The sequence below is a fragment of the Pithys albifrons genome, chromosome 14 (assembly GCF_047495875.1).
Source record: "Pithys albifrons albifrons isolate INPA30051 chromosome 14, PitAlb_v1, whole genome shotgun sequence".
Taxonomy (NCBI): domain Eukaryota; kingdom Metazoa; phylum Chordata; class Aves; order Passeriformes; family Thamnophilidae; genus Pithys; species Pithys albifrons.
This window is the reverse complement of record NC_092471.1, coordinates 1,754,150-1,778,224: the sequence shown is the minus strand read 5'-3', so window position 1 is coordinate 1,778,224 and position 24,075 is coordinate 1,754,150. Positions and strand designations below refer to the sequence as shown.

Sequence of the window (24,075 nt, the reverse complement as noted above, 5' to 3'; positions counted from 1 at the left end):
AGCAGGGACCACCAGGATACAGCAGGGACCCCCAGAAAGCCTCAGGGACCCCCGGGTACAGCAGGGACCTCGGGTACAGCAGGGACCCCCAGACAACCTCATGGACTCCCGGGTACAGCAGGGACCGCCAGGATACAGCAGGGACCCCCAGAAAGCCCCAGGGACCCCGGGATACAGCAGGAACCACCGGGATGGATCAGAGACCCCCGGGATACAGCAGGGACCACCGGGATACATCAGAGATCCCCGGGATACATCAGAGACCCCCGGGACACATCAGGGACTCCCAGAATACAGCAGGAACCCCCAGAATACATCAGGGACCTCCAGGATGCATCAGGGACCCTCGGAATACATCAGGGACCCCCAGGATACATCAGGGACTCCCAGGATACATCAGGGACCCCCGGAATACATCAGAGACCCCCAGGATACAGCAGGGACCTCTGGAATACATCAGGGACCCCCAGGATACATCAGGGACCCCTGGGCAGCAAGGAGTCATACCGTCTCGAGTCATGAAATCAAGGAATCATGGAATCATAAAATCATGGGATCATGGAATTGTTTCAGTTGGAAAAGCTCTCCATCACCTTCGAGTCCAACCTTTCACCAGCACTGCCAAACCCTCCACTAACCAGGTCCCAAGTGCCGCATCCAGAGGGATGTTAAATCCCTGCAGGGAGGGGGACTGAGCTCCTGGACTGATTGGACAACACTCAGGGACAGGGTGGGACTGATGGGATGTCTGTGCAGGGCCAGGACTTGGACTGACAATCCTTGTGTGTCCCTTCCAGCTCAGGAGATTCTGTGATCCCACCAGTGTCTGGGCAGCCCCTTCCAGTGCTTTTACAAACCTTTCCATGAAGAAATTGTTCCTAATATCCAACCTGAACCTCGTCCAGCACAACTTGAGGTCCTGTCAGCCCAGGGAAAAGAGGGTCCCACTCAGTGGCAAGTGGTTTCATTGACTGCTGATCCAGTTCTCAGACATCAAACCCAAGAAAAGCCAGACTGTTTGGTTTCAAGATCCTTCTTGCACAATAGTCTTGGGTTTGACCTTGCTGTTTAAGAGAATCCTGGAATGGTTTGTGCTGGAAGGGACCTTAAAGCCCATCCAGTGCCATCCCTGCCATGGGTAGGGACACCTTCCACTATCCCAGGCTGCTCCAAGCCCTGTCCAATCTGGACACTTCCAGGGATGGAGCAGCCACAGCTTCTCTGGGGTCACACCCACAGGATGTAATTGCCAAGGGAATCTAACCAAGGAAAATTTCATTTTGGGGCACATTAAGGACTGTAAGGATTTCAGTTAAGGATTAAGGGTTGAGGTGAGCAAGGTGATACCAGTGACATGAGCACCAGCACCTGTGGTTTGGTCACTCCACCCCCAGATTGTGCCTCACCTGCAGCACGGCCCTTCCTGCAGGACAGACACTTGGCTGCTGTGTGTCCTCAGTCTGGGACCTGGATCTCCACCTCCAATCCCACCGTGCTGCTCCTGCTGTGAACATTCCCTGTGCTCCTTCATGTGCAAGAGGTGATGTCACAGACTCAGGTCTGGTTCTAAACATCTGACTGTAGAAACCAGGCTGAGCTTCTAGAAATAATTATCTTTGACCAATTCTTTGGAAGGATGGATGGAATAAAACCCTGCACAGGGTGAGGTTATGGCATTTTTGCTGGTTTTGGTCATTTCCATCCCACTGTAACACTAAATACTTTGAGTTTGCTGCTGTACACAGTCTAAGTTTGCTTAGACACAGAAATAATTCACTTAACTGTTCTGAGAAGATATGCCAAATTAGTAAGCTATGACTATTTCTGAAAAAAAGTGCAGATTTAGTTCTAGGGTGAGTCATAACAATGAGCAAAAAAAGGTTATGAAAGTATTTTGAACTGCATTTTGTCATAGGGAAATACATAATGACCTCAAATAGCCACGTCTGTACTTGACCTCCCAGCTCCCAGGTGCTTCTAGGCTGGCTCTTGGGTATTACACCAGAGCAGGATTTTAACCTTTCATCCTGAAAGAATCCAGAACAAGGAAATACAACCCTTGTGGAACATAAAAAATCCCCAAACCAGCTGTTATTCTTCAGGGCCCTTAAAAACATCCTCAGTGTCTCTTCCCTCTTGGGAACAGTTTTATGATGGAGCAATTGCAGCGATTCCAAAGCACTTCCCAATTAAAGAATGTCACTTGTGAGACAACTTCATTTTATGTCATAGACACCAGGTCAGTTTATATTACCTGATATTCCTAGCTGGGAAAAGTATTTAAATTACTCTGTATTATTGTACTAGCTTATTGTTTCTTTTGTTTATGATGATATTAATTTATCTTCCTGGTTCAAAAATTAGGAAAAGGAGGTGATGAGACTCAAACACAAAGGAATTCTCAGCTCCAGTAAGGGTGTTTTCCAGTTGCCTGGTCCTGGGCCAGCACATCCAAACTGGGGGGAGCCCAGTGGCCCTGGCCATGCAGAGCTGCTGGAGACAGGGACAGGCTGGGAGTTGCACACTCAGTCTGTGCCAGGATGAAGCCCATGCCTTGCCCAACTATTGTACATAGCTACTGAGTGATTAATTGGACAAATTAATTAGTTAATGGTCCTCCTGCACTTGGAAAACAGCGAATTCCTTCAGAAAAGCTACATATCTTCTCTTTTTTCACTCTTTAGGAAGCTGCAGCCCCACTGCACAGATGGGCAAGGGAATAGTGTTCAGTACACAGAGAAAAGCTGCTGTTTGGTGGGTGAGAAACCTCCCTGAATGTCAGGCAGGGAGAGCTGGATCTTCTTGGAATTGTGCCTTTACCTCTTTGCGCATTTGTGGGCAGGCAGATGCAAATCTGTGCCCTCGTGATGTCACCAGGCTCTGTCACTGGCCATGGGCAGGTCAGGGACACTGGCACAGGGCTGGCAGCACCACGTTCTCCCACTGGAAGGGTGGGGGAAGGAGAAGGACATCTGGCTGGTGACATCCCAGGGCCACTGAGGCTGCTGGGACCTCTCCTGAGTTCAGTACAGCTGGGATTTCACCCAGCTCCCTTTGTTTGGTTGGGAAATGAGGATCTCAAAGGCAACCCCCAAGGCCAGGTCTCCTCTGCTGATATACCAGAAACTCTCCCTAACCCTGGACTCTTGCTGCCTTCTCCTGCTGTGGCCCTAATTCCAGAAAGCACTTAATATATCCCTAAATAGATTCCCAGCCAGCCCAACTCTTGAGCAAACATCTAGTTTAAAGATTTGCCTATCTCTAGTTCATTGCTGAAGAAGTAAAGTATTACTCAAAAGGAGTCAAAAGGGATAATCTGGCTGTAAATCCTTATCATTTCCATCATTTATTACCAGAGCTTAGTCATCTTTTGACCAGTGACGCACAGCACTGATTTCTTGCTGAATAAAATTGTAGAAGCACAGCCAATTTTTCACAGAGCCTGGAACTGTGCCCTTTATCAGGTTTTATGAATGCAGAGCTCAAGGTCCATAGTATGCTGTGGATAACCTCATGCAAGGTCATGTTTTGCTGGAATAACAACCCCTAAATCCTCCAGGGCAACGACGGGCCCCGGCCCTACCTGGAGATCTGATTGAATTTCACAGGGATTTGGATGTGCAGAACAAGCTGAAACTGTGATAGCAATAAAGGCAGTTGTAAAATGCTGAAGATAACCCAGCTTGGAACTGTAAAGGTCAGATGCTGCTCTGCACTCCCCCAGTTCTCAGGTGTATTTAGCTCTGAGCTCTGCAGTTCAGCGAGGCACAAGAAAATTGGCTGTACCTTTGGAAAATTCCAGTGCAGGGCTGTGTTTTCCTTCCCAAACTCCACAATCTCATGTCATGAATGATGCATATTCCCTCTCAGAGGAAATCACCTCAGCAAACACACTCCCCATGGCCTTGACTTGGAGCATGAGCCTCTGAGGTAACATGGGGATGGGGAAAAGGGAGTTTTCCAGGAGAACTGGGCAGTCACTTCTGCACACACAGGCATGAAGGGAAGGGAAACAGGAGGAATTTTCCTTTCCAGCCCACCAGGGTGAAGCCAGACTGCACACAGAGCACAGTAAGCTCTTCCTCTCATCATCAGACACCCTGGACTGAGCACTTGGCCAGCATTTGGAAGGAATGTGCATTCAAGTTAGGAGCCATAGTGAGAAAATCAGGCATCACTGAGTAAAAGTACTGAGAGCCACTTGCTGGGCAAACTTCTCCTCGAGAGAAGTCCAAGAAGTCCACTGAGGTCAGGGGGTTTATGGCTCCAGCTCCCACTTAGGGAGTTCTACTCTTAAGTGTGAAGTGACCTGTTAGGTTTTTGTGTTGCCTGAATCTGGAAGTGAAGAATGTTTTGATTCATCCAAAGAAACTCTCTGAAGACAGAAAGAAATTCATTTTTTCTTCTGCCATCGGTGCTTGGAATGAAAATGAATCAGAACAATCAAACCCTTGAGATTAGTCAGAATTAGCTCTTTTCCTGTACTGGTCTGTATGAAATATTTTCTTGATCTTTGACCAGAGAGGAAAAAAGTTAAAAAGCACAAAATAAGCTACAAAAATTACCATTAAAACATTTCCTCAGGAAATCTATTTAAATGTTGATGTCATTTTCTGCAGTCACCACTTCAGTTCAACAGTGTGAAACTAGAAAGGCACTCTCAGAGCCATGGGGAGGGCAGGGTGGGATGGTGGGAGGGCAGGGTGGGATGGGGGGAGGGCAGGGTGGGATGGGGGGAGGGCAGGGTGGGATGGGGGGAGGGCAGGGTGGGATGGGGGGAGAGCAGGGTGGGATGGGGGGAGGGCAGGGTGGGATGGAGGGAGGGCAGGGTGGGATGGTGGGAGGGCAGAGACTCTGTGGGACACATCCAAGGGGTGACACACATGCAAGGGGTGCCAAGAAGACCCTGCTGACAGAGTGTCTCCACACTCCAGAATTTGGAATTTGTGGATCCTGGGACATGAATCACAGAATGGTTTGGGTTGGAAGGCACCTTGAAGATCATGTTGTTCCAAGCCCCTGGCCTTGAACGCTCAGCAAGCTTTGCTCCAGATGTCCAGGTCTGGAGAATCTCATGTAAGCATGGAATTTAAACAGAGCCTCAACAGTCCAACAGGTGAGAGGCTGGAGGAAATCCACTTGCTATCATGACTTTATAATGGAGTGAAGAAAAGGTATCTAAGCCCCAGATAAAGAAGGTCAGTTTATTGGAAAGCTGAGGCAAACAGAGAAGATGCAGCCTCATAAATCTGGTTATACTTCCAAAAATATCCCCCAGGAACATCAGATGCTGCTGGGAACACACATAGTACAGCACAGTGCTCAGCAAAGCATGTTAACCTAATTTCAGCTTTACATGAAAGAAGAAAACCCTGACTCATATTTTATGAAAATCGTTATGGTGAATCAGCAAATTACTTCTGTTTATCTGCTCCGACGTCAGCACACTCAAGTCTGGAGCAACTTGAACTGATCCCAGGGCACTTGTCAATAGAATATATCCAGGCCAGCTGAAGCTGAGCTAAATGGGAACAGGCAGTAGTTTGTCATCGATGGACAGCTGGGAAGCTCAGACAAATTCTATTTCCTGCCTGTCTGGTCAGAAGGAAAGACAAGTTCTGTGCGTGCCCTTCACCTCTGACTTCTGTATCAGAGCCCAGATAAAAATGTTTACACTTCAGAAATGTGTGGCTGCTTTAAAAAGGCTTCTCTAGATGGCAAATGCCGGTGGGTTTTTGTATGTGCCTGTTTACACATATCCCTGTGGTGGGAGGAAGAAAATAAAAGTGCACAGAAATCTATAACCTGATCTGGTTTGTTTAGCTCCTGATCCAATCTTCTCTCCTAGTAAAGCCCCAGTAATTTGATAGTGTGTGTAGGGCACTCGGGAGCACCTGAGGGAAGGGAATGAAACACTGTGGAGGAGCAGAGAAGCTGCTGAAACGCTTCCTGCAGTGCTCCAACCCCAGCAGGGAAGTTCTGCAGCTCACCCTCAGCCCCAGGGGACGACACACAAATGTGGGAAGTGTTCCAGATTTTTTTGTCAGGCATTGGAAGGGGCTGCCCAGGGAGGTTTGGAGTGCCCAGCCCTGGAGGTGCCCAAAGCAGGACTGGCTGTGGCACTCAGTGCTCTGGGCTGGGGGACAAGGTGGGCATCGGGCACAGGGTGGGCTCCAGGGGCTGGGAGGGCTTTCCCAAGGTGGGCATCGGGCACAGGGTGGGCTCCATGGGCTGGGAGGGCTTTCCCAAGGTGGGCATCGGGCACAGGGTGGGCTCCATGGGCTGGGAGGGCTTTCCCAAGGTGGGCATCGGGCACAGGGTGGGCTCCATGGGCTGGGAGGGCTTTTCCAAGGTGGGCATCGGGCACAGGGTGGGCTCCGTGGGCTGGGAGGGCTTTCCCAAGGTGGGCATCAGGCACAGGGTGGGCTCCATGGGCTGGGAGGGCTTTCCCAAGGTGGGCATCAGGCACAGGGTGGGCTCTGTGGGCTGGGAGGGCTTTTCCAAGGTGGGCATCGGGCACAGGGTGGGTTCTGTGGGCTGGGAGGGCTTTTCCAACCCCAATCATTCTGGGATTCTGTGACTTCCCACCCAGGTGAGTCCTCGGTGTCACAGCCCTGCAGGCAGAGATCTGATGGTGTTTTCCTCAGGGGAGCCCTTTGGCCCCCATTGGTCCTGCCCCCTCCAGAACATCCCTGTTCACTCAGGTCCACACAGAGGGCAGGCACAGGTCCTGCCACATGTCCCCACCCTGACCCAGGACTGTCACTCCCCCCTGGGACTGGGCTCTGGCAGTTCCACCTCTGCAGTGGGATCTGGAGCATCCCCAACGTGTTGGGCCCTGAGCAATTCTGAGTTCCAGAGTCCTCCTGCTGCAATGGACCTTGGTGCATTCAGAGTTGCAAAGCAGTGGGCAACAAGTGCCAGTTGCAGTGCCAGTGCTGCCCCATCCACACCCAGGGGCAGGCCAAGCTGCCTGGCTCAGCCCAAGGACTAACACCCCCCTGCCTGCCAGCTGCTCCTGCTTCAGGTATAGCCAAGATCCCACATCCCCCAAGGTCCTCATCACTCTCATTTCTTTTTGCTATACTTAAAGTACAACATGAGTCAAATCCTTGTCTTGCTTTTCCTCGGAATGCACTAAGAAAGCTGCATTTTAGTGACCAGTGTTCTCCCAGCATCAGGGCTCCCAGCAGGGCTGGATCACACCTGGATCTACTTGTTCCAGTGTTCTACCCCCTGAATTTAACACTTACCATCTTGTGCACATCACACATGACTGACATCAGGAATGACTAAGGGAACAGATCAATTATTGTGATTAAAATTGATCCCCTCAGAAGGCTCTCCTGGCGTCACAGCTCACAAGCCAAGACACACGAGCCCATTTGGCTTGGCCTTGGACCAATTTCATCCAGGGAGAATTTCCTTGAGGAGAGTAAAATTATAGCTGTGTCAAAATTAAAGTATTTGCTCATCAGGAGAATAAAAATCAAGCTGTGTTTATGGACTTTACACCCCGTGGCAAAGTCACATTTGGGTTTGAATGCATTACAAAAATGCCATTTTAGAGCAAATATTTGGGAGGTTTGTGGAATATGGAACCTCAGGTATAATGAAAATAAAACGTGCCTTTGTTCCTTCTTACAAAACATGAAGAATATTTCTGTAGGTTTGGCTGAAAGGCATGAAAGAAATGCCAGATATTTGTAACACACTGCACTGAGGAGCTCATTAAAACCAACCAACCTGTGACAACTCCAGTGCTGGTCAATCCCTGTGAAAACACACAGCAAAGGGAAAAAGGAGACAGGAAAAACATGAGGGAGAAAGAATAAGAAAAAAGCTGAGCTGAAACACCACAGATATGGAGAGAGAATTTTATGTAAGGAGAATTTTCAACCTCCTCACCTCCTTCCTGCCCTAAAAGCAGCACCACCTGTGAGTGTTTGCAAATCCATACACCTCCATCGTGCCTGGAAATTGAATTCTGCTCAGTTTTCAGCACTTTCATTTAATAATTCTGATTTTTTCATATTTTCACTTCACTTCTTTCCCAGCTCATCCTCTTGCACAGCTCAGTTTGTCAGTTTTATTTCTCCAAAGTGCTATGGAGGGAGCAACATATAACCCACAACTCAATAAAATTTAAGGCAAAATAAATATTTTCTGCATCCAAGATGAGATGGAGATTGTGTGGGAGGGAAGGTGAGGGCAGGAAGCAGGAGGCAGACTTGAAATTGCTGCTTTTGGGAGAGGTTTGAGAATTGAGAGTTGGTAACTCAGTGCCAAATGGTTGAGGCTCTAAAATGGATTTATCAAGAACAGAAATGCAAAAAGCAGGAGGGAAGGGTGAGCCTAATGAGGCCTGAGCACTCAATATTGGACATCCAGGACTGTTTGAAGGAAGGGAAAGCAATTTATTTACAGTTTTGTTGGCACTGAGTTGCTGTGAGTGCTGCCCCTGTGACCCCAAACGCAGCTCAGCAGTGACGGGGATGGGGCTGAGCTGGGAAAGCTCCAGGGCCAACAGGGATGTTGGTTGGGAATGTTGATGAGACATTCCTGGTGTGTGCCCAGGCAGGGCCAGTTCCCAGGTTTCACCTCTGCCCCTTCCATGCCAATCCCCTTGCCCAGGGGGAGTCAGACCAGGACCATCCCCTGGCAGAGGCACTGGAGGGTCACCTGCAGACTCCCCCGAGCTGCATTTTATAAACCCTCTTTTGATATAATTTGCCCTGGAATATTCATTCTCTCCTCCAGGAGACAGCAAGTTTCAAATGGAAGCATGCAGAGAATGTGCAATTTCTGTGCTCTAATGTGTTTTCAGGATGTTATTGTAATGAAAATATTTCTGAATTATTAAGTTTCCTCAGTTTCAATGCAATCTTGCCTATCTCTTGGTGTGTCTCTACACCTGCATCCACAGTAGATAATATATTTAATTCAGGTAGCTGAAGATAATTGCTGGGTAATATAATCCTTCCAAATTTCTTCATGTTTTATCTTTTTTTTTAAATAATGAAAATTCCATGGTGTATGTCAGAAAAAAACCCAATAATCATAAAAATTCAGTGATATATAAAAGAAAAAAACCTTCCTGCTTTTAGAGCAGGAAGGAGACGATGAGGTGTTTCAGCTCAGTCTTTCTCTGTATTTCTTCTTTAGCTCAGGTAGTTTTTTAATGTATCTCCCCAGGGTATTTCCTCAGCAGTCAGAAGGCAGGAGGGATTCCAGTTGGGATTTTTGTGAGCTCCTGAGCAGCTCTGATGGAGCTTCAGCCCAGTTTCCTCCCTCCTGTATCCCCTGTGTGAGCCTGGTTGGTGCTTTTCCAGGTTTCATTGAGGTACAACATTAATGCTGCTGCTTCTGAGCAGGTTTTCCTGCTTTGTTCTCCAGTGTTGTTGTGGATAATTAGGTCAGGCTCACTTCTCCTTGACAGCACTGAAACATATAATTATTTTTCAGGGCAGATGATCACTCGAATACTTCCTATCTAATATCACTGCCATCTCCATGTCCTAATGAAAGAGTTCCCAGAATATTAGAGGGAAAAAAGGTGGCTATTCAGTGATGTAGTGTCTGTTTCTGACCCTGGAAAACCTTATTCTTTAAGGAACTATTACTGCTGGGAATTACTGTGCAGTGTCAGGAGGCTGTTCAGGAGGAGCAAATTCCATTAAATATGTGAAATCTGCTGCAGCTCTCCCCAGATTTGCTTTAAAACCACACACAACAATATTTCTTCCGTGAACTGGTGACACTGAGGATTACCAGGTCCAGCAAATCGCAGCTTTTCCCATCTCGTGGACAAACAGGTCCCTCCTGGAGACTCTCCTGTCACACACAAGCCTGGCCCTGCCAGGAATTGGACAGAATTTCCCATCTTTTCCTCAACAAGAAGAGGGGATGGAGCCTTGGAGTGGATTTAACAGCTGTTTCATTGCCAGACCTTGGGTGTCTTATCCAATGGGGTAAATTCTGATCCTAACAAATTATTCCCAATATTATTTCCTCAGTACCAGGAATGTACCTGCTCAGTCCATGCATTGCCCCAGCCCAGCCCGAGGGGGTATTAAGAGCTCTTTGGAGGTTTTTCCATCCCTGGGCTGTTCCCACACAGGTCACAGCAGGTTGTTCTTGGCTCTGTTTTGTGGAATGCAGGATTTTGAAGGAAGGAATCCCTGGCTGGGAGGGTGGGCAGGCCCTGGCACAGGGTGGGCAGAGCAGCTGTGGCTGCTCACAGAACCCCAGACTATTCTGAGCTGGAAGGGACCCCCAAGGATCATCGAGTGCAACTCTTCAATAGCCCACACAGGGGATTGAACCCATGACCTTGGCATTATTACAGTCAAGTTTTAACCAACTGAGCTGATCGCAGGGTTACCCCATCCCTGGGAGTGTCCCAGGCCAGGCTGGACAGGGCTTGGAGCACCCTGGGCTGGTGGGAGGTGTCCCTGCCCATGGCAGGGGTGGAACAGCCGATCCCGAGCCGATCGCATCCCGATCCCGATCCCGCCCCACCCCACGCCGATCCCGCCCCACCCCACGCCGATCCCGCCCCGCTCCGCAGGCGCGTCCCCGCCCCGTCCTGTCCCTGTCCCGCCCCGTCCTGTCCCTGTCCCGCCCCGTCCTGTCCCTGTCCCGCCCCGTCCTGTCCCTGTCCCGCCCCGTCCTGTCCCTGTCCCGCCCCGTCCCCGCCCCGTCCTGTCCCTGTCCCGCCCCGTCCTGTCCCTGTCCCGCCCCATCCCGGCGCGTCACAGGCCGGAAGCGGAGCCGCCACTGGAGCCGCCACTGGAGCCGCCCCGGGCCCAGCGCCCGGCCCGGACACAGCCCCGAGCCCGGCCCAGCCCAGCCCGGACACAGCACCGCCGGCATGGCCAACATGGAGAGTATCCCGGGCACCGGGCCGGGAATGGGGCCGGGATTGGGAATGCGCCCGGGATTGGGAATGGGCCGGGCAGGCGCCGAGCGAGGCCTCCCCGCCCCGGGCCGCGGGCCGGGCTGGGGGTGGCACCGGCGGGGCGGGGGGTGACACCGAGCAGGGCTGGGGGTGGCACCGAGAAGGGCTGGCGGTGGCACGGAGCAGGGCCGGGGGTGGCACCGACAGGGCTGGGGGTGGCACCGAGCAGGGCCGGGGGTGGCACCGAGAAGGGCCGGGGGTGGCACCGAGCAGGGTCGGGGGTGACACCGAGCAGGGCTGGGGGTGGCACCGAGCAGGGTCGGGGGTGACACCGAGCAGGGCCGAGCTCGGTATGTCACGCTGGAGGAGGGATGGCTGGGAGGGGTCTCATCAATGCACACAGACACCTCCCAGGGATGCCAGGGCAGTGCCAGTCTCCTTTTAGTGATACCCAGAGACAGGGTGAGCACCAATGGCCATGAACTAAAACACAACAGGTTCCGCCTCAACATGAGGCAGAGCCTCTTCCATGGAGGTGGCAGAGCCTGGAACAGCTGCCCAGGGAGAGTGTGGAGTGACTCTCTCTGGAGACATTCCAGACCCCCCTGGAGACATTCCAAAGCTCCCTGGTCCGCTCCTGTGTCACCTGCCCCAGGTGAGCCTGCCTGGGCAGGGGCTGGCACTGGGTGTCACCTGCCCCAGGTGAGCCTGCCTGGGCAGGGGCTGGCACTGGGTGTCACCTGCCCCAGGTGACCCTGCCTGGGCAGGGGGTTGCTCTGGGTGGTGTCCACAAGTCCCTCCAGCCCCAGCCATCCTTGGCCGCTGTGGTTGGGCTGCCCTGGAGGCCGAGGGAGGGAGCAGGAGGTTCAGTGTCTCCTCCCAAGGCGTGACCAGGCAGCCTGAGCTCCTCCCTGGAGGTAGGGTGGTGTTTCTGCTCCCAGGACTGTGGTGAAGGGAGGGACAACCCAGTACTGAGGCAGAAAAGGCAATTTATCCTATAAACAGTGTGCTGGGGCAGTGTGTGTAGACTGGCGTGGTGGCAGCAGGGCTGTCCCCACACAGCCCCCATGGGCACACCCAGCTGTGCCTCCTGCTCTGGGCAAGAATCACACACAGAGAAAATACTGTGTGGGCTGAGCTGAACTATCTCTCTGTTCTAAGCCATTTAAACACAGAGGAGGAAACCCCTTCAAGACTCCAGAGGTCTCGGTGTGGTTGGACTGTGAGGCAGTGCTGGAGTTCCAACTGTCCCGGTGGGGACTGAGGGAATCTGGAGCAGTGACTGTGAGTCACAAACCCTGGTGCAGGTTGGGTTTCACTCTGGTTATGGCACACTGAGAAAGGGAGGGGCAGGAATGTGCTGCTCAGGGATGGCAGAGCTGGGGAGGTGGCACGTGAGCTGTTCTAATGCCCCAAGTGAGTAACTGAGGAAGTTCTTTCAAAAGAAACCACTCTGAAGTGCTGTATCAGTGTGAGTAGGTGATGTCATGTCTTGCCTGACAGTTCTGGTCTCTGACCAGAGTGAACAACCTAAAGGTGCTTTCCTGCTTGGTAATAATCACCTGATCTGTGTCAGAGCAATGCACTCAGTGCTACTGAAGGGCTGGTTCTAAAGCAAATGTAAATCCAAGCAGCAATTTCAGTGCTACTGGTACCTATCTTAGTGGATCCTAAATGTAACATCACCCCTGTTACCTTTGTTTGTGGGATATCAAAGACACTCCTTATATCTGCATGTTGCTGTCGAGGCTCTAAGATGCATGACAGGACTTGAAAGCATAAAAGCAGCTCCGGAATAATTTATATACTTGAAATAATGAGGAAACCTCAAGTGCTTCTAATGTTTAGCTTTTGTGCTCCCCTTAACTGTTGAGCGTCTTAGTACCTGCTGCATCTTCCTCCTGGGATACCAAAGGTGACAGGAAAGAAGCCTACAAAGCTTTTTACTTCCATTTTGTTTGAGAAAGACTGATATTATTTGGGAGCTTTCATCAACACTATTTCAAGAGACAGTTTTTGATTGTTATTTTTACAGCACACACTTTATTCTCTGTTCAATGCAGTCATTCTCAGTCACACTGAAAACTTGGCTTGCTGTTTTCTTAGAGCTCTCAGCTGAAGCAGGACTTGAACTTTTTAAAAAGAAAAGTTTCTCTTCCTGACTTGATTATTCTCTGCCCAAAAGTCAGATGATGGAGTTGTCAGGGAGCCCAGGGTTGTTCACATGACCCAGGGCTGGGAAGGAGCTGGATGAATAGTTGGAATCTGGGCAGGGCAGGGCAGTTGTGCCTGCTGGGCTGAGCCTGGGCATGGCCAGCTGAGCCCCTTGCCTGTTCCACTGTTCCTTGGTCGTGTTCCTCAGTGGCTTTGGGGGTTTTGGATGGGGAGGTTCCAGGTGGGCCCCCAAACCACATCATTTCACTGAGTGTCACAGGGTCTGGCTGTGTGGGGGAAAGGAAATGGCAGAGAAAGACTCTCAGTTCCTCTTGGGGGATGTTTGGTTGGTTGTGTTGATCAGTCTGAAGTAGGTCTGGTGTTAAATGGAGCCACTTTGGGTTCTGAACTTACTTTTTATGGCTGTACATTTTAGAACCCACATATCAAGTGGCATTGTAATTATAAAGCAGCTTGGTATGTCTCCTTATCCTGTGGATCTCAAGGGCTTAAGTAACATTTTCCAAGGTTTAGTGGCACTAATGGGGAAGCAGAGTGTGGGCAAGGTTTGGTAGCACTTCAAACAGGAGAGAAAATACTACAATTGAAGGATCAATCCCGTTCTTGAGCCTTAACTTGCACTGCAGAACACCTGTTTAATTTGAAGTTTGCTGCAAAGGAACTCAACAGGAACTCCAAAAAATGTGACAAAGAAGAAAAAGCTGAGAAAGCCAAAATTAAGAAGGTAAGTGTCAAACAAGCTTCTTAGATCTGTTGTTTACCAAACAGCAGGAAAACATCTGGTGTTTTATCATTTCCCTGGTGTGCATCCTAATAATAAAGTGGTCAATGTCTGGGATTTAAAATAATGACTGTAAATCTTCCCATGCTTATTAATAAACATGAGGATAAATTGTTGTGTATCCTCCTGGACAGCTTGTGCAATTTGCTTCCCAAGAGGACTGTCTTCTGTGTATTTTGTTAGAGACTATTGTTCTCAAAGTTAAAAACACTTAATGTTTCTCAGCTTGTTTTTAAAGGGCTTATGGAAAGGAACTTCAGACTCACTTTGGAGTCACTGAGGTGGTGAAGAGAGAGAATAAATTTATTTAAGTGTATTTTTCTCCATGAGATACCATTGGTGTGGTTGTATCTGTGTTTGGGGCCTGAGACTGAAAGTGGGTTTAGGAGTAGAAACTTATGTTTCTATAGCTCTGTAAAACCCCCTGTTTGAAGAGCATTCGAGCTGCCTTCCTTGGAAAGAAATTAGGGATTCAAACCTTGGAAACGTTTGGGATCCACTGGGGGAGGAGAAAAGAATACAGGGACAAACTGATGCTTGTTTCAGAAACCATATTTGCAAGAGCAGGGAAGGCTGAAATGCTCTCCCCTTCCCCTTGTCCTCGTCTGCCAGGCCATCCAGAAGGGCAACATGGAGGTGGCTCGGATCCACGCCGAGAACGCCATCCGCCAGAAGAACCAGGCCATCAACTTCCTGCGCATGAGCGCGCGCGTGGACGCCGTGGCAGCCAGGGTGCAGACTGCTGTCACCATGGGCAAGGTATGGGGGGCACAGTGCCCTCACCATGGGCAGGGTATGGGGGGCACAGTGCCCTCACCATGGGCAAGGTACGGGGGGCACAGTGCCCTCACCATGGGCAAGGTACGGGGTGCAGACTGCTGTCACCATGGGCAAGGTACGGGGGGCAGAGGGTGTCACCATGGGCAAGGTATGGGGTGCAGACTGCTGTCACCATGGGCAAGGTACGGGGGGCAGACTGCTGTCACCATGGGCAAGGTATGGGGGGCAGAGGGTGTCACCATGGGCAAGGTATGGGGTGCAGACTGCTGTCACCATGGGCAAGGTATGGGGGGCAGAGGGTGTCACCATGGGCAAGGTATGGGGGGCACAGTGCCCTCACCATGGGCAAGGTATGGGGGGCACAGTGCCCTCACCATGGGCAAGGTACGGGGGGCAGAGGGTGTCACCATGGGCAGGGTACGGGGTGCAGACTGCTGTCACCATGGGCAAGGTACGGGGGGCAGAGGGTGTCACCATGGGCAGGGTACGGGGGGCACAGTGCTGTCACCATGGGCAAGGTATGGGGTGCAGACTGCTGTCACCATGGGCAAGGTACGGGGGACAGAGGGTGTCACCATGGGCAAGGTAGGGGGGCAGAGGGTGTCACCATGGGCAGGGTACGGGGTGCAGACTGCTGTCACCATGGGCAAGGTATGGGGTGCAGACTGCTGTCACCATGGGCAAGGTACGGGGTGCAGAGTGCCCTCACCATGGGCAAGGTACGGGGTGCAGAGTGCCCTCACCATGGGCAAGGTACGGGGGGCACAGTGCCCTCACCATGGGCAAGGTATGGGGTGCAGACTGCTGTCACCATGGGCAAGGTATGGGGGGCACAGTGCCCTCACCATGGGCAAGGTATGGGGTGCAGAGTGCCCTCACCATGGGCAAGGTACGGGGGGCACAGTGCCCTCACCATGGGCAAGGTATGGGGTGCAGACTGCTGTCACCATGGGCAAGGTATGGGGGGCACAGTGCCCTCACCATGGGCAGGGTACGGGGGGCAGAGTGTGTCACTCCCAGGGATGGGGCAGCCACAGCTTCTCTGCCCAACCTGTGCCAGGGCCTGCCCACCCTCCCAGGGCAGGATCCCTTCCTGAACTCCTCATTTTTCTTTGTCATAATTTCCTTGCCCTCCTTTCAGGTAACGAAGTCGATGGCAGGGGTGGTGAAGTCCATGGATGCCACGTTGAAGAGCATGAACTTGGAAAAGGTAAATAACTTCATTTTCTTGGAGCTGCACGTCCAAAGTAGAAAGAACAATGGACACAAGTTTTAGAAGGGGAAATTCCATCAAGAAAAAAGTTTAAACAGTGAGGCTGGGAGGGAAAGGGGACATGCTTCTGATCTCCAGAGGCTGCCTGTCCCTGTGGTGTGATACTATTTTGTTCAGTTACATTTCCTTTGTTATCTACAGTTGATTGATTTGATTCATGTTTTTTATAGATCTCTGCACTGATGGATAAATTTGAGCATCAGTTTGAAACACTGGATGTTCAGACACAACAGATGGAAGACACAATGAGCAACACTACGACGTTGACAACACCACAAGTAAGAACAGTAAAGTCTTTTTAACAAGGTGAACTGAAATTATGTGTCTAAACCAGATGGAACTGTCTGATGCTCTTCTTTCTGCCTCCTTTGAGGCAGCAGCCACTGGAGCCTGTTTGCTTTGTGCTCCCTTATGATGAAGAGACTCTTTCAAATTACAGCTGCAGATACAGAGGATCACAAAGATTTATTTTAGCCTATTTCATTCTTTTTCCAGGCTTTATTTTAATTATGTCTTGAAAAATCTCACCTTCCTACTGAATAAGCAGCGTTTTCATGAGTTCTTAATGAACTTGTGCAGCAGAGAACACACTGCAGCACTGTCAGAGCAGAATATGCTGGGAGTTCTAACTCTGGTGTTAACAAAATGACAAGAGTCACCACCAAACCAGTAGTGGCACATGCAATGAAAGGTTGTTACTTACCTGCCTCCAGTTTAGGGACATGTGTTCACTAAAATAAATCTTTAAACAATGCTTGTTAAGAATTCCCAGCAACTCTCTCTGTGCTGTTCCACAAAGACCTGAATGTGCTTTTACAACAGAACATTTGTCAGAGAAATTTACTGGAGATAAATAAAATAAACCTAAACTGAAACTCAATAAATCACACCTATTGGAGAAGGGCTTTTTTCCATGTTGTGCAGAGCAGTGTTTTAGTAGCTCTTAATCTGCACTTGAAACCCTCAGGTGTATGTTTGGGGTTTTATACAGAGAATCTCAATTATTTATCTTCATTTCACAAGCCAGAGTTCACTTAATGTCATTTTACCTGCTGAGCACCAAACTGCTCCTTATTTTGAGTTCATCCCTTCTGGTGGTGAAACACCAAACTGCTCTGCAAAAGGCATTTCCCTTTACATCTGTTTGAGTAATTCCTGTTCTCAGAAGATTTAACAGTTGTCAGGAACTCCAGATGCAACAATGCATTTTGTTTTCCTTCAGAACCAGGTGGACATGCTGCTGCAGGAGATGGCAGATGAAGCAGGGTAGGTGAAATCTTGACTATTTCTTGAATAAATAGTGGTTCTCACAACCCTTCCTTGTTAACTTGAGTGTCAGATACCCTTGTTTTTTACGTCTGTCTCTTGAAAGCAGACTTAAAACACCATTTTCCTTTCACCTCTGGCCATGTATAACTTACCTTCTTGGTAGTGAGTCAGAATGACTCACAGCTTGTCTGAGGAGCTGCAGTACAGCATTCATGAGATGCTGGCTCAGTACTCCTCAGGAATTTCCTCTTTTGCTGTCAGTTATTGTTCTTCCCCCTTTATCCACACGTGCCTGACTTGGGTTTTGTTCTGTTTTTCCTCTTAGTCTTGATCTGAACATGGAGCTACCTCAAGGACAGACAGGTTCTGTTGGCACCAGCGTTGCCTCAGCAGAGCAGGTGAGTGTCAGAGGTTGGTGTTTCCTGAGGAATGCTGTGAGAGGTAATGAGAGGTAATGCCTCTCCCTGAGTTGGTGTTTCCTGCAGGAATGCTGTGAGAGGTAATGCCTCTCCCTGGGGTTGGTGTTTCCTGCAGGAATGCTGTGAGAGGTAATGCCTCTCCCTGAGTTGGTGTTTTCTGGGGAATGCTGTGAGAGGTAATGCCTCTCCCTGAGTTGGTGTTTCCTGCAGGAATGCTGTGAGAGGTAATGCCTCTCCCTGAGTTGGTGTTTCCTGCAGGAATGCTGTGAGAGGTAATGCCTCTCCCTGGGTTGGTGTTTCCTGCAGGAAATGCCTCACCCTGGCAAAGCTCTGCTGCTGAGCTGCATTTCTGTTCCAACTGCCCCAAACACACAGTGTGCAGTTAAAACACTCTTGCTATCAGAATAATTTTGGTGATACATTTGCCTGCTTAGTAAATGCAGAAAGTTCAGGTGTATTTTTGCCTGGTTATTTCACAGTTCCAACCTGTTGTCTCCCTGCCCACTGCCCACTCAATGCATCCAGCCCTGTCCCATAGCACACACCAGGCCTTTGGGGTTTTTCCTACCTTTAATATGGGAGAGGTCTCATGGGACTGGTGTAAAGGATTCCATATTTGCCCTGGAAGGATAGCTTAGAATGTCCTGGGTATGAACAGTTCTGATGTCCAGGTTGCACAGGTCTCTAGTGAGTTGGTTTTGCCATTCTAGGGGAATATATTTGAGGGAAGGGCAAGAAAACAACTGATTTTTATCATCCCATCTTTGTGGAGAAGTGTAGGGAACCCCCAAAGGAACAGAGGAGGATTTAGGCAGCCTAATACTAACTGACCCATCTTTGGGGAGCCCCAAATACCATCAGAATCCCAGAATGGTTTGGGTTGGAAGGGACCTTAAAGCCCATCCAGCCCCACCCCTGCCATGGGCAGGGACACCTCCCACTGTCCCAGGTGGCTCCAAGCCCCATCCAACTTGGCCTGGGCACTCCCAGGGATGGGGCAGCCACAGCTTCTCTGGGCACCTGTGCCAGGGCCTGCCCACCCTCCCAGCCAGGAATTCCTTCCCAATATCCCCTCTGACCCTGCCCTCCTTCACCTTAAAGCCTTTCCCCTTTGTCCTGTGGAATATTCCACATTCTTTGAAAAAACCCTCAACCCCCCAAGCCTTTCTCTCCTCCTGTGCCCTGTAGCTGCTCCCTCACAGCCCGCCTTGGGCAAGGCTCGTTAGAGCATGGCAGAGTTTGCCCCAGCTGGACAGGAGGGGGCAGGCACTGCCTGTGATGGTGCTGATGGTGTTTGTGTGTGTCTTGCAGGATGAGCTGTCGCAGAGACTCGCCCGCCTCCGGGATCAGGTGTAACCCCAGAGCTGCCGACTCCAACCCCCCGTGTGGAGCTGCCCCTGCACCACCCCGAGGTGCAAACAGTCTGGCTTAGTGTGTGACTCTGTAACTCTCTGTAGGGTACTTCACTCCTCGCTTGCTGCTCTTTCTAAAATACATCAAGTGACCCCAAAACAGCAGCTCTAACGTCCTTTTCTGTACATTTGGAAGTTGATCTATTTTTTGCAAGCTTTTTCCACAAATTCAAGTTGGTGTTCTGAGTCAGCCACTAATGTTGGCACATTCTAGTGCAAAGCAAAGCAGAGTGTCACTGAGATATATTTTAAATTATGAGGTGATTTTTCTAAATTAAGAGAACTGTGGTTGGAGAACTGATGTGTCAGTTCAGGTGCTTGTAGATAATTTTCCTTCAGAGCCAAACTCCTGGAACACACAGGGGTGGACAGTGTGGACTCCATGGAAAATGCACTTGTTGAAACAAATAAGTGGACTTTGAGGTTCTTTTAGTCTTTTAAAGGTGAGGTAGTTGTGCTAAAATCAGCAGTTTAACTCAAAAATAAGTTACCAAAAGCTGATTTCATATAACTGGGGACTTGTGGTGGCATCACTTCAGCACAGAAGGACTCAAATATATTTATTGACTCTTTGTCAGGTCTGTTGCTCTCTGCAGATAGAATAATATGATTTGTGATATTCCAGTTGTCTGGAGGAGGTAATTGTAGCAGTTTGTGTTTCTGCACAGGAGGAGGGTCTGGCTGCTCTCAGGAGCTTCAAACTCTTGCTGCAGTTGTAGAAAATGGTTGTAGAAATTTGTAGCTTGTGATGTGTTGTGATAAACAGTGACTTCAAATTATCCTCCTGAGTTTTGGGCTCATTTTTATGTTCTGTCTTTGTAGGGGTGAGGGAAGGTCTGAAGCATCAGGCTTGGAAATGGTTTTTAATTGCCTGGTGTTCAGGGTTTTCAAGTGTTGGGGAAATATTTAAGGAAAAAAATACTTCACTTTTTTATTCAAGCAGGATTTTTTCAGTGAAAATGTGCAAAAATGATGAAACATTTCAGAGCAGTTTCAGACTTTGTTTGGGGTGTGTTGCCCAACTCACAGCAAAGGTTTAGCAGGATGTTCCATGCTGGAAGAATCAAGGCTACTGTGGAAAGAAGATAAGAAAATAAGACAGACAAAACAACCTAAAATGTTGTGGAATTCTCTCTCTCACTGGCAGCCAGAACTAAAACAATTAGTTTCAAATGTGATCTCTTCCCTTGTTTAAATGAAAATAAATGTAAACACCTTGAGTGTTCCTCCTGTAAACAGGAGAAATTGGAAGAAGTTTAAAAACCACATGGTTTTCATACACTCCCTTCAAATTACTAATCAAACATCTTAGGAAAGGAACTATTTGCTGCATTTTCCTCTGAACATGTAACCAAGATAATGGTGTATCTATGCAACAGGTTACCCAGCTGAGGTGACTGTGTGTGTGCCTTTGCCTTGCTGGATTTGCTTCTTTTTCTTTATATATATTCAGTTACTTCATATCATGATGTTGCTGGAAACTTCCAGCTTGGAATCTCTGCACCCTGGAGTTCCTTGGGGTTGTCTGTGGGAGCTGCCCAGGCAGTGCTGATGAGTTCAGTGGTTTATGTGGCAGCTCCAGGACCTTGCCTGGCTTATTTTGATTATTCTTCATTTAAACTGTCTTAAAATCCTCAAAAAGTTCAGAATGATGTTGCTGTTGGACTGGTTTTGTTGGAGGGGTCAGACAGCAACTCTGAGCTGCCACATGGTTGATTTTCCCAGTTTCTGTGAGCCTTGGAGGAATTTCCAAACAAAGAGGTGGCACTGAGACTGCTGACAGATAAATATTAATTAAACTCATTATTTCATTGGTGGTGCACAGCCTGGCTTGGAGTTTTGATCTTATCCCAGGCTGGTGAGCTCCAGGACCCCAGAGATTTCCAGTGTTACTCCTTTAGAGGAATTAACAAACATAAAGGCTTGACTGACTTAATGAAGTCACTTCCAATTAAAGTTGTGTCTGGGGGACTGTGATGCCAAGAGCCAGGCAGGCTTAGCTGCTTTGGGGAAGAAACAGCTGTTGGAAACAGGGAATTTTTGCCCTGTTGGCTTCACTCCAGGGATTCTGGTGTGTTCCAGCCGTGCCAGCTCTGGGGCCTGGCAGCTTCTCCTGCCCTCCCCTGGGCAAGGGTGGCTGAGAGCTGCATTCACCAACTTTTAACTGTTATACCTTCTAATATGTATAATTTTCTCATGTTTCCTAAAAATGCCTCAGACAAAGCTGCTCTCAGAGCAGTATTTGGGTTCCATGCTCTTCTCTCCAGGCTCCTCCAGACATTTCTCCTCCCTGGGCAGCTCTGGCTCCTCACTCCAACATGTTTTGTCTCCTGTCATTGCTGTGCTTGTCCAGGGGCAGTTCATGTTCCATCCCTTGGATGTGCTGGTGTGGAACTTCCTCCCAGCTGTTGTTTCAGTGTTTCTGTGACCAGCAGGACCATCTGCTCCAAATGTTTCTGCTTGTGCTCAGTGGTTTGTCCTCTGTTCCTACAACTGCTGGGGTGTGTGGCAGCAGTTTGTGTCCTTTGGAGTCCCCAAGCAAAGCCATGAAGAGCTTCAGATGAAAGGAGGGGGAAGGAAAATAAGAACAAGAACTCCAATGACACGACTGCAGTGGGATCAAACGATCAAGTTGCCTTTGTGGAGATTCTTGGAGCCAAAAAACACTGATTTTGTTAAATATAATCAGCAGTTGTGCATAGAAACCAATTCTGAAGCTGGTGATGTGTACAGAGAAGAGAATAATTTTTGTAGCTCTGGTCGAGTTCACTTTGAAAACTGCTTTACTTGTACTGGACAGTTTGTAAATGTAACTGCAGGTGGTAAATAAAATTGTACAGACAATTTCCTTGGGGTGTGTGGCTGTCACTGCTCTGTGCAGGGATAAACAAGCACAAGCCATGACATTCCTGGGGGAAGACAACCAGAAAATTAAATATGGATGGAGAAGAACAAGAAGAAAATAAAGTGGGAACTCTGAGAAGTGGGACAATTAGGGAGTAATTAATATTAAGTAGAACAAAAAAGCTCTAATTATTAACAATTTTATGATTTTTTTGTTATGTTCAGTCTGGTATGGAGGGATCCCTCGTGCTTGAGCATCTCAGAGGGTTCTCTGTCCTTATACACAAAATCGGGGGTCATGTGGAAAACTGGCAGGGCTGGTGTGGGTGTGGGTTTGGGGTTGGGTTTGTCCTTCCCAGACCTAAAAATCTTCCATTTTAATGTTGTTTGGGAACCAGCAGAGGGAGCCTCAGGCTTTGCTTTTGTAGGTCCTACAGGAATGGCTGGTGGGATTTGCTGCCTGCTGGGGGACCTTGGCTTTGGGCAGTGCCCACTGGGCAGGACGTGCCTGTGCTGGGCCCCCACCCTGCCCATGCAGGGCCCAGCCTGGCAGCACCTGGCACAGGCTGATTCTTGGCAATCTTCACTAAATACTCCTCAAACATCCCCTTGCTGCCTTCAGTCATTAATTTGGGTCTTCAGGATCTGTTAGGAGTGTAATAGTGACTCACTTTGTGCTTTAAACTTCTTTAAAGTTCAATTTTTAACTAAATCATGGTTTTTTTACTTGTCATCCTGCTTTGGTCCTGTGGTGATATTTCTGTTTTACACAGAAGGAATCCCTGTGTGCTGATGGCAATATTTTTAACAGTAAACTCTATTTTCTTGCTGGAGGTTTGCTGAGCCTTGCTGTGATGGAGGGTTTGATTTCAGGGCTCCACAGGGCAGGGCAGGTGGGAGCCCCTCTCCTGGGCCTGGCTGAGCTCACACAGCACTTGGCTCCCTGCTTTCCTTTTCCCACCAGTCCTTTCCCAGTGGAGCCCTGGGAGGGGTCAGTGCCTTGCCTGGCTGGGCAGCAGGTCCCCCATCCCCACCCCACGCAGGAGGCACCGACAGGACAGGCTGTAACTCCTTTCTCTGCCCGTCGAGCTGTGGCAGCTCAGAAGATGCAGCCAGTGAGTTTTGCAGGCTCCTGCTTCCCTTTGCTGCTCCTTGGGGAGGGGTTCAGGCTGTGCTCTGCAGTTCAGGGTGGAAAATCCCTGCCCTGCAGGATCCCAGCTCTTGGAAAGCTTTGCAAGCTCTTCCAGCCCTGAGGAGCAGCCAGGCTTGGACCCTCTCACAGCACACAGGCTGCTCCCAGCCCCTGCCTAGATAAGGGTCATTTCAGACCATAAAAATATTTAATATTGCATATTTCTGGTCTAAAGGATGTTTTCCTGTGTGTATTGCTTAGAATATTCTCAATTTATTAAGTCTGAGTAAAACAATCTTTGTGCAAAAGTCTAAAGCAATGAATGTTCTGTCTCAGCTAATATGTGGATCTGACAAGATAATCATCAGCCTAATTTAATTTCCCTGCTATCTGATTGATAATTCTTTATGGCACTCAATTTCTGTCAGAAGGAGCTGTCAGGGATAGAAAAACATTTTAAAACTTCTTTTAGAGACGCTCAGTGCTTTTCAATTACATCTTTTAAGACCTCTTTCTTTTCTCAGAGATTAGATAAACATGATCCTGGAGTCTCTATTTCACTTTCTTCGTATCACAGGCAGGGCTTTGTTTCTCTTGCTGTAAAATGGGGCAATACTGGAATTATTAAGCTCAGTTTCTGTTGCTGGTGGGTTTTCAGTCCCAGGTTCTGTCTGAAGTCCCAACATTTGCCTGGAAATCCGCAGGAGAAGTTCAGAGTGTTGTAAATTAGTTCCAGTCTCCTCAAGCCTGCTGTGACTAATTGCTATGACCTGGAAGTGGATAAAGTCCATAACAGTAAGATCAGCTTTTCCTCTGGTAATTTGACAAATAGAAGCCTTTTTTCCAGTCCCATGTAGGCCACATACCCCATTTGTTCTGTCCCCATGGGCAGCGTTTCCGTGTTGGAGTGATAATGATTTTCCAGATTCCTGCTGATTTGTAGAGCAGGTGCCTTAATTTATTAATGCCAGAGGAAGGGAGGGATTCAGGAGCAGGGACAAGAGGAGGATTCCTGGCAGCAGCTGTATATCAAAGCCCTTCCTTATCCAGTTTTGTTGCTGTAAGTATTTCAATGTTGCTTAAAATCTTC

At 49.0% G+C, this 24,075-nt stretch overlaps 1 protein-coding gene across 1 annotated transcript; it reads left to right on the top strand.

The window, feature by feature from the left end:
* The first annotated feature begins 10,733 nt into the window (after positions 1-10,733).
* CHMP1B (charged multivesicular body protein 1B) lies at positions 10,734-21,857 on the top strand. Its single transcript, XM_071569273.1, has 8 exons — positions 10,734-10,889; positions 13,702-13,799; positions 14,469-14,615; positions 15,778-15,846; positions 16,080-16,187; positions 17,132-17,175; positions 17,504-17,576; positions 18,909-21,857. Exons 1-8 carry the CDS (start codon positions 10,874-10,876, stop codon positions 18,951-18,953), a joined length of 600 nt encoding a protein of 199 aa, XP_071425374.1. The 5' UTR covers positions 10,734-10,873; the 3' UTR covers positions 18,954-21,857.
* Positions 21,858-24,075: the final 2,218 nt, after the last annotated feature.

Bases quoted from the DNA above. Each gene is read 5' to 3' on its own strand.
- CHMP1B (XM_071569273.1), top strand. The intron at 14,616-15,777 runs GTATGGGGGGCA...CCCTCCTTTCAG, and splicing joins CTGCTGTCACCATGGGCAAG to GTAACGAAGTCGATGGCAGG. The intron at 15,847-16,079 runs GTAAATAACTTC...TGTTTTTTATAG, and splicing joins AGAGCATGAACTTGGAAAAG to ATCTCTGCACTGATGGATAA.